This window comes from Vombatus ursinus, unplaced genomic scaffold (assembly GCF_900497805.2).
Source record: "Vombatus ursinus unplaced genomic scaffold, bare-nosed wombat genome assembly UNPS02014874.1, whole genome shotgun sequence".
NCBI classification, from domain to species: domain Eukaryota; kingdom Metazoa; phylum Chordata; class Mammalia; order Diprotodontia; family Vombatidae; genus Vombatus; species Vombatus ursinus.
In genome coordinates, this window is record NW_020954652.1 from 2,932,653 (window position 1) to 2,942,118 (window position 9,466).

Genomic DNA, 9,466 nt, shown 5'->3' on the forward strand with positions numbered 1-9,466 from the left:
AAAAGCAGTGACCAATAAAAAAGAGAGAAGAAGTTCCAAGAAAGCTGAGGTAAGCTGTCTTCTGAAATTCGGACACATTGGAAACAATAGATAATAAGGTGTACATGGGATCAGGTCACAGTGAGTTTGTTGACTCCTTTAACAAAAATCTCAGAGGAGAAAATTCAAAATCAATTGCTTCCACTCAAAGATCATCATTGATTTAAAACTGATTTTTTTCACAGGCTTCACACTCAGACCCAGGACTCCGCGCTAGATTCCTGGATAGCAAGGTAAATTATTTTTGTGATTTTAAGCTTATAGTTAATGCTCAGGGGCTTGGGTCCATCATAGATGGGGTAATAGCATCAGAAAATTGAGGTTCCCCTGTCCCCCCTAAAAGTGGTGGATTTTGCTTGACTGGAAAGTTGCCCAAAGCAACATTCAGCAGTTGGGAAGGCTGACATCTCTGAAATCAGCCTTATCCCCACTTGCTGCCTCTTTCAATGAATAAACCACAAATTCAGTCCCTGGAACTGATTTTAAGTTTTTTCCAAAGGCAATCACTCAGATCTATTTTTCCGTCTTTTAAGCATACCAGGAAAAGTTCTTTTGCTAAAAGACTACTGTTTTTTTTTTCCATTTCCACAACAGTCAACTATACCCTGAGAGTCAGAATATACTTAAGTTTTAAAATTTCAACTCCAAGTTTAAATTTATTTTCTTATTTATTTTTTTGCTAATTTTCCATGATATCTTTGTCTTTGGCCAAATTGGACATTTTGAATTTTAAGCTAGTAGTTCACAAGGAAGCCAAATTGGGTGTGTATTTCTCATCAGGGAGAAAACTACTATGCTTAGATACACCCTGCACTTTAAACAAATATGTGAGAGCTCATTAGTACATTTTCTTGTTGGAATATCCTGGATGTTCACCTTGATTCTGAAGTTGCAAAGGTATCGGGGATGCTGGGTTTCTCCCCTCCACCTCTCATCCCCCATCCCCTATCCCACACCACACCCCCCACGAGAAAAACTAACATTGGGAAGGAGAGTAGCCAATTAATTAACGGTTTTCCCGAAGTTTTCAGAACCTGGCTTTAACAACCAGATGGGAAAACTTGCTTTGATCTTTCTTTTTGGTTGAAGGCGAAAAGAGCCTGGACAAAAAAAAAATCCACCAGATGTTCTCTTCATTTAGTAGCAAAAGTGAAAACATATGCCCATCTATCTTTCAAGGACACAAGCCCTTACTTCAAGTTATCAAAAGATCACTTTATTGGCCTTTTGTATTCTCACCACCTTTTTTCAGGTTAATCGTTTAATGTGATATTAAATGGTTTGGGATGGAAAAGCCATCTGAGCTACTATAATCTACCTTACCATTGCTTCACTTTTATTTTTTTTTATTTAAAACGTATTTATTTAGGTTTATTCATTTGTTTATCTGTTCATCTATTTATTCATTCAACCATTTATTTGTTTGTTCATTCATTCATTTATTAATTTGTTTGTTTGTTTAGTTGTCAGGGACTTACGATCAGAAAGCAGAGACCAGAATTTAGCCCACATCTTTTCCAAGATTGATACTGCACCTCCTAGGCTACCAGAGTGCCTCACATATATATGAGGCACTCAAATATATACTGAGATTATTTGGACCTGATTGGTTCCCTTCCCCAAGTTAGTATTTCAAACTAGGGTTTACAGTGACCCGGTGATAAGCAGGAGAGGCAACATGAAATCATAGGTAGGAACCAGATTCTGAGAAAAGAAAATCTGAGTTCAAATTCTCTCTCTGGAATATTGTGGCTTTGTGACTGTGGAAAAGTCACTAAGCCACTCAGCAACCAGAGGCAACTTACTAAGACTGTAATTTGTGCAGTAGGTAATGATGTGAATTGATAGGGGAATCCCCAGACCTCATTAGGAGTTCCCTACACTGACAAAATCTTAAGTCTGGACAAAGAATAATAAGTTGAAGATGAAAATTGATAGTGAAATCTAGCTAATGGTCCCTTTCCCTTATTCTAGGGGGTCTGATGGCAGCCACATTCTACTTCGTCATCTTGCTTTTACTTGTAGCCAATACTGCATGTACTCGAATCGCGAGGCAGATCTATGAGGTGACCCATCCGGATGACTGGTCTGCACTCTCTTTCGACTGCCCTCCAGAATGTTTCTGTCCTCCCAGCTTCCCTAATGCTTTATATTGTGAAAACAGAGGCCTGAAGGAAATCCCCTCCATCCCTTCAAGAATATGGTATCTTTATCTGGAAAACAACCTGATCAAAACCATCCCCGAGAAGCCTTTTGTGAACGCCACCCAACTGCGATGGATAAATCTCAACAAAAATAAGATCACTAACTACGGGATTGAGCGAGGGGCCTTGAGCCAACTGAAAAAGCTGCTTTTCTTATTTCTGGAAGACAATGAGTTGGAGGAGGTGCCTGCCCCGCTCCCCAGAAGTTTAGAACAGTTGCAGCTAGCGAGGAACAAGGTCTCTAGGATTCCTCAAGGGACCTTCAGCAACTTGGAGAACCTGACCCTCCTTGATCTTCAACATAACAAACTCTTTGACAATGCTTTCCAAAGAGACACCTTCAAAGGCCTCAAGAACCTTGTTCAACTCAACATGGCCCAAAACGCCCTCAGGAACATGCCACCCAGGTTACCTGCCAATACAATGCAACTGTTTTTGGATAACAATTCCATTGAGGGGATACCAGAAAATTATTTCAACGTGATCCCCAAGGTGGCTTTCCTGAGGCTCAATTATAATAAATTATCGGACGCAGGCCTCCCTGCCAGTGGTTTTGATGTCTCTTCAATTCTAGATCTGCAGCTGTCTCACAATCAACTCACCAAAGTTCCACGAATCAGTGCTCACCTTGAGCATCTCCATCTTGATCATAACAGAATCAGAAGTAAGTGAAACTTACCCTCCCCACACACAGATGTCCCTTCAGAGATGGAGGTCCACAGGTATAGAGCATTATATGTAACATTTTTTTTGTTTTCTTTTTATCTTTTTTTTTTTAAATGATTGTTATAAAGGTTGGCTCTATGGAAGGGGAGAGGAAGACAGATTCAGGTGAGGGGAAATATAGACAACGTAAAAGTGAAAGGAACCAATAATTACATATCTATATCTATATAAAATATGTGTGTGTGCATGTGTGTGTGTGTGTGTGTGTGTGTGTGTGTGTGTAAGTAATCATCATGGAAACAGAGAGTTTTTCATTGCTCATTGAAGAAAATTTCTGGATCTGATTCCTAAGTGCCCTCCATATTTTCTTGTACTTTTGCCTATGCAGATTTATTGTATTTAACTGATCATTTAAAAGATAATTTTATGACTAATCAAGTTCTAATATCTGAACTGGAATTTGAAGAGTCAACTCCTATAAACTAACAAAGGGGAAGCCTTCTCCTTTGGGAAAGTAGACTATCGGCCATATTGGTCCCAATTTGAATGCTTCTAGCTTTGAGTTCTTCCGGCTAGATAGATCCCTACTGGGGGATGTGGCTCAGACAGAGACAGTAATATGAATAGGTATGAGGGGTAACTTTCTAAATTGTGTAATTTTAGAATTAAAACTCATTGAGGTCAAATCAATCTTTAACTTTGTTTTCCCAGAATCTTAGCATTTCAAAGCAATTCCACTAAACCAGGATTTGCTAAGCACTGGGCATTGTGTTGGGCAGTTAGGTGGCACAATGGATAGAGGGCCAGGCCTAGAGTCAAGAAGACTCATCTTTCTGAGTTCAAATCTAGCCTTAGATACTTACTAACTGTGTGACCCTGGGCAAGTCACTTAACCCTGTTTGCCTTAGTTTACTCATCTGTAAAAGGAGCAGGAGAAGGAAATTGCAAATCACTCCAGTATCTTTGACAGGAAAATCCCAAATGGGGTCACAAAGAGTTAGACATGACTGAAAAACAACTGAATAATAATATAACTAGGTATAGTGCTAGGTAGATGCTAGAGATAAAGAGACAAAAAATTAATTATCATCTGCTTTCAAGGAGTTCACAGATGATTGGTGAGGAATAGTATATAGAGAGACAAGTAGACAAAATATATAGACAGATGGAGAGAGAGAGAGAAAGACAGAGAGAGACAGAGAGACAGAGACAGAAAGACAGAGACAGAGACAGAGAGAGAAAGAGACAGAGAATCTAGAGCACTCACTAAGTAGTTCTTGACTTTGAGGACGCCAGGAAATCCCCGTACTGCCTCCTGAAATTCTATAGTTAGAGATTCATTTCCTTGACTTAAAGCATCTCCTATTTTACTAAGTCTTAGTGATCATAATATCATAAATTTAGGCCTGGAAAGAATCTTAGAGGATATCAAGTTTAGTCCCCTCATTTTTCAGATGATAGAACTGAGGCCCAAAGAGGTGAACTTGCTTAAGGGTCACATAGCCAGTAAATGTCTGAATAAGATTTGAACCTAGGTCTTTCTAACTCCAACTCCAGCACATAAGCACCTATGTTATTCTGCCTTTCAGTGAATCAGTCAAAGACATTCCTTTTTCTTAACTTTAAAAAACAAAATGTTTATTTTTGTTTACTTTTTTCCCTGAAGGGAGAAAGGTCATGGTCAAAATATAAAATTATAAGGATGTTCTGAGAAATTGACTGCGAAGGTATGCCGCCGGGTAAGACACATAGGGAACAAGGATGCTAAAAGCTCCGAAGACAAATTCCTTTACCTTCATAAACCTGAGATGGGCCAGATCTGGCCCTGCATGCATTGAGGGCAGTAATTTCATTACCTAGTTAACCTGCATTCCTATATGCCCTCTGTTAAGGACATAAATAAAGTAAAAGCAGGGAACGGGGACAGGGGATAGACTGAGAGGATTTATATATACGTATACCTTCTATACTTTAAGAGAATATAGCATATCTTCTGGAGTCACAGGTGGATTTATGTGTAAATAATTTTTTAAAATAATTAGAAGGTCAATCTATCAGAGGGCTGTGTTCTGTGTGTAAAGATAACATAAAAATCATTATAAAATAATAATAAAAATAATAGATGACACTTGGATTCCCATTTTGGGTTTGTAAAATGCTTCACATTTCATTGATCTTTTAATAACCCTACAAGATTGGTAAGTAGGTAGGTCAGCAGCATTATCAATAGTTTACTGTCTTTGGACTTTGACTAAATCTAAGCGGGCAGTCCTTCATTGATTTTTTTTGAGGCACTTAGGGTTAAGTGACTTGTCCAAGGTCACATAGCTACTAAGTGTCTGATGCCAAATTTGAACTCAGGTCCTCCTGCCTCCAGAGATGGTGGTCTATCAACTCTGCTACCTCGCTGTCTGCCCTGCATTGAAATCTAATACTGAATACCACAGTTGCTCAGAGAGTCTCAGAATCTCTAAGTTGAGGAGGATCTAGAAGTTATTTTGGGGAATCCAGGGATACAGGGGAGAGGAGGAGGAAGGGAATTTCAGGGATGTGGGATAACCTAAGCAAAAAAATGAAGGCAAGAAGAGTTGGAGTATCTTTCCCTAGCTAGAGTTAGTGATTGAAATTACATTTCTCTGTTTTGTAATTAGATAAAACTGAGGTTCAGAGATGTTAGATGATTTCCTCAAGGTTGCACAGGTTTGTAAATATTAGAACCAGATCAAAACCCAAGTCTTCTGACTTCAAGTACATTGTCTTTTCCATGAAATGATTCAGCAGTTTGAGTTGGGTTTTGTTTGAAGCTAAGAAATGGACTTTCCCATAAACTCAAACCTTTGGGTTTTGTTCAGTTGGTGAAACTATTCTTTGTCCTATCTTTGGTAAGACTAGAAATGTTTGCTTAAGTAGTCATCCAGCATGGCCACTGATCTAAGATCATTCCATATTTTCTTTCATCCTAAATGCCTCAGAAAACTGAAGAAATATTTGTGATGGGGGTCATTCCAATTTAATTTTTGGCAAGAGTAAACTTTTCAATTAAAAATATTAAAATGATGGGATTCAGAATTTTCTTCACTTTTTCATGATATCTTAATTAAAGATATTGATTAAAGGCAATATTAGTAAAATCCTACTGACTTGAATGTAGGCATATTTGTAAGGTAATCTTCTTGGGGTAGTGTGGTATCATGGTTAGAGAACTGGGCTTGAAGTAGGGGCTGAAATTTCTGATATATACTGATTGTGTGGTTCCTGGGTTAACCTTTTACTGCTCTAAGTGACTCTCTAGGATTAGAAGGTGCCAGTCTACATTGGCAAAGGGAGTTCCCATTGGCAATAAAATAACACTCCACTCCCTAATCTTTCAACATTTTCTCATCAACTAGCCTGACTTTGTAACTATCCATTATTCATTCATTCATTCATTCATTCACCAAATACTTCTTGAGAAGCAGTAGAGTAAGGTGGATAAAGGACTGACCTTAGTGTTGGGAAGGGCTGAGTTAAGTTCTGTCAATGATGCATAAAAGTTGTGTGTATAACCTCTCAGTCTCACTTTTCTCATCTGTAAAATGGGACAAAATAAGACTCATATTGCTCACCTCCCAGGTAAGTGAAGGGTTTTTTAAAATACAATTATGTGAGTGAAATGAACTATAAGTCATAAAGCTATAATTAAATGTTAATTACGATGATCATTGACTTGACTTACATAGAAGAAAGAACTGTAAAAGATGGGAGCCAAGACTATTTTGCTAGTGATGTGTTCCTTCCTTGAAGATGTATCTATTCTGAGGCCTCCTTGTGACATTCAAAGAACTCTGAGTTCTAGAAGGTTCCAGTGGAAGAAACTTCCAGGTTTTATTAAACTAAAAAGAGGTTTTGAGTAATGCCCTGGCCCTAGGATTTTAGATTTGGAACTAGAAGAGACTTTGGAAGTCCTTTGGTCCACTCAACCATTTTACAGATGAGGAAACTGAGGCCCAGGGAGGTTAAGTTGCAGAATGGAAAACTGAGTCACAGCTTCTTAGATTGCGAGATAGAAGAGATCTCAGAGGTCCTTTAGTCTGTACCCTTTTTTGACGAACAGAGAAACTCAGGTCCAAAAACATTAAATGAATTGTTCAAGATCACACCAAAAGTAAAGGCAAGATTTGAGTCTAAATCCCCTGGCTCCAAAGACTGTTTTTTTTTTTTTTTTTTTTTTAATTGTGACTCATTCATGAGATATGTATTAATTGCTTCAGGACCAATTTAGCTAAGTTGGGAGAAGCTTATCACCAAAAATCTACACATGAAGATTATTTAGGTTTTTTTTTTTGTTCAGTTGTATCTGACTCTTTGTGATCCCACTTGGGGTTTTCTTGGCAAAGATACTAGTGTGATTTTCCATTTCTTTCTCTAGCTCACTTTACAGATGGGGAAACTGAGGCAAACAGGGTGAAGTGATTTGCCCAGGGTCACACAGCTAGTGAGTGTCTGAGGCCACATTTGAACTAAGGTTTACTTGACTCCAGTCCTGGTGCTCTATACACTGCACCACCTTATGTTTTATATAACCTAGAACAGGAATTTTTAACCTTTTTGAGTGTGTGTGTTCTGAATCCCATGGGCTGTCTGGTTAAAACCTTATGGAATGCTTCCAAGAATAATATTTCTAAATGCATAAAATGAATACACATGATACCAAAGGAAACCAATTATACTGAAATCCAGTTATCCAAATATTGATAAACAAGTTCACAGATCCCAAATTAAGAACCTTTGACCTAGAATAAATGTCCTAAAGTCATATGGATGGTTATCTTGTATTTTTGGAGAAAAGTGTTCTCTGTGTGTGGTGTGTGTGTATGGCACATGTGTGTTTATGGAATCAAAGCCAAGAGTACTCACGCTGTTCTTATCTGTTCAGGTGTTAACAGTTCAGTGATGTGCCCAGCCACCCCTGCTGTGGCAGGAATGCGTGATTCCTTCAGTGATGGACCCCGTCTCCGCTACCTCCGCCTGGATGGAAATGAGATCAAACCCCCAATCCCAATGGACTTAATGGTCTGTTTCAGGCTCCTCCAGTATGTTGTCATTTAAAGCACACTCCTGTCCTCACCCCCACCCCCAGACACCCTGGGAGGGGGTTTACAGAGTCAATGGTCTCGTTTAAAGTTTATTACACTTCATAGGTAGAGATTGATATCTCTTTCTTCTTTTCAATTCTTCTACCAACTATATATTTTTATGGTTTTGTTTTCTTTGTTTTTGATTTACAAAGTTTAGTGGTGTAAGGTTTGTTTTTTTTTAAATGGAAAAAAAATAGAAGTACCACAATACCTGCCGTGTCGCTTTAATTTGTTTTATTTTTAATTTATAAAGCAGACAGAGTTGTTATGATCATCTCTACACTCTAAAATAATATGCCCTTTACCTTTTCTCTTTTCCTGTGATATTAATTAACTTCCAGCACCTACAATTAAATTGCTGATTGAGAAAAGGAAGGCTATATGTATATATGCATGCCAATATTCCTATTTGAAAAAGGTTACTTATGCATGGATTAAGAAGGGTGAGGGAATGATGGGGGAATGAATAAAAAAGAATTAAAAGAGAAATAATAGTTTCTTTGTATTAATACAAATTAATACGGATGCTGAAAAGTTACTGGCGAATGTGTTTTGTATCTCACTGTTCGGTCATTTAGCTTCAAAATGATCTAGCACAGAATGATTAGAAAATTGGATAAAAATTTCATGAGATCATAGATTTAGAGTTGGAAGGGGCCTCGGAGGTCAGCTAGCCTAACTCCTTCATTTTAAAAATGAGTAAACTGAGGCTTAGACAAGGTGAGGGGACTTACGCAGGTTACACAGGTTGTAAATGCAAGCGCCAGAATTTGAAACTAGGTCTGATTCCAAATGCAATGAGTGGTCTTTCCACCTAACAATCCTGCCTGTCACAGCATGACATTCCATATGGTCACTCTTATCAAAAATACTTAAAAACCAGGTACATAGATGACAACCACAAAGGAAACCATATCACGGTGCCGTACAAAGACTGTTGGATTTAGAGTCAGAAAAAGGAAAGACAATAAACATTAATTAAGTGCCTACTATGTGCCAGGAACTTTCAAAATATTATTGAATCGATTAGGTTCATTCTCAGATCTAATTCTTACCACCCAGGTGACTTTGGACGTGTGATTTAAATTTCCTGGGCTTCAGTTTCCTTATCTGTGAGATGTTGGAGTAATTAAGAGGTCCTAGATTGATGATTATATGATCTGTAACTCAACTGATGTAAGTATTTGCTTTACAAACAGAGATCAAGACTCTCCAGTGCTTTAGAAGACCGTCTTCATGTGTTTTTGAAGAAAAAAAAGAAAACAAGGAAGAAAGGAAGGAAGGAAGGAAGGAAGGAAGGAAGGAAGGGAGAGAGGGAGGGAGGGAGGAAGGAAGGAAGGGAGAGAGGGAGGGAGGAAGGAAGGAAGCGAGAGAGGGAAGGAGGAAGGGAGAGAGGGAGGGAGGAAGGAGGGGAGAGAGGGAGGGAGGAAGGAAGGGAGG

At 38.5% G+C, this 9,466-nt stretch overlaps 1 protein-coding gene across 1 annotated transcript; it reads left to right on the forward strand.

Annotated features, from left to right (window-relative positions):
- The first annotated feature begins 222 nt into the window (after window positions 1-222).
- KERA (keratocan) lies at window positions 223-7,997 on the forward strand. The gene is made up of 3 exons (XM_027842462.1): window positions 223-272; window positions 2,014-2,907; window positions 7,825-7,997. The coding sequence occupies exons 2-3, from the start codon at window positions 2,022-2,024 to the stop codon at window positions 7,995-7,997; spliced, it is 1,059 nt and encodes a 352-aa protein (XP_027698263.1). The 5' UTR covers window positions 223-272; window positions 2,014-2,021.
- The last annotated feature ends 1,469 nt before the right edge of the window (window positions 7,998-9,466 follow it).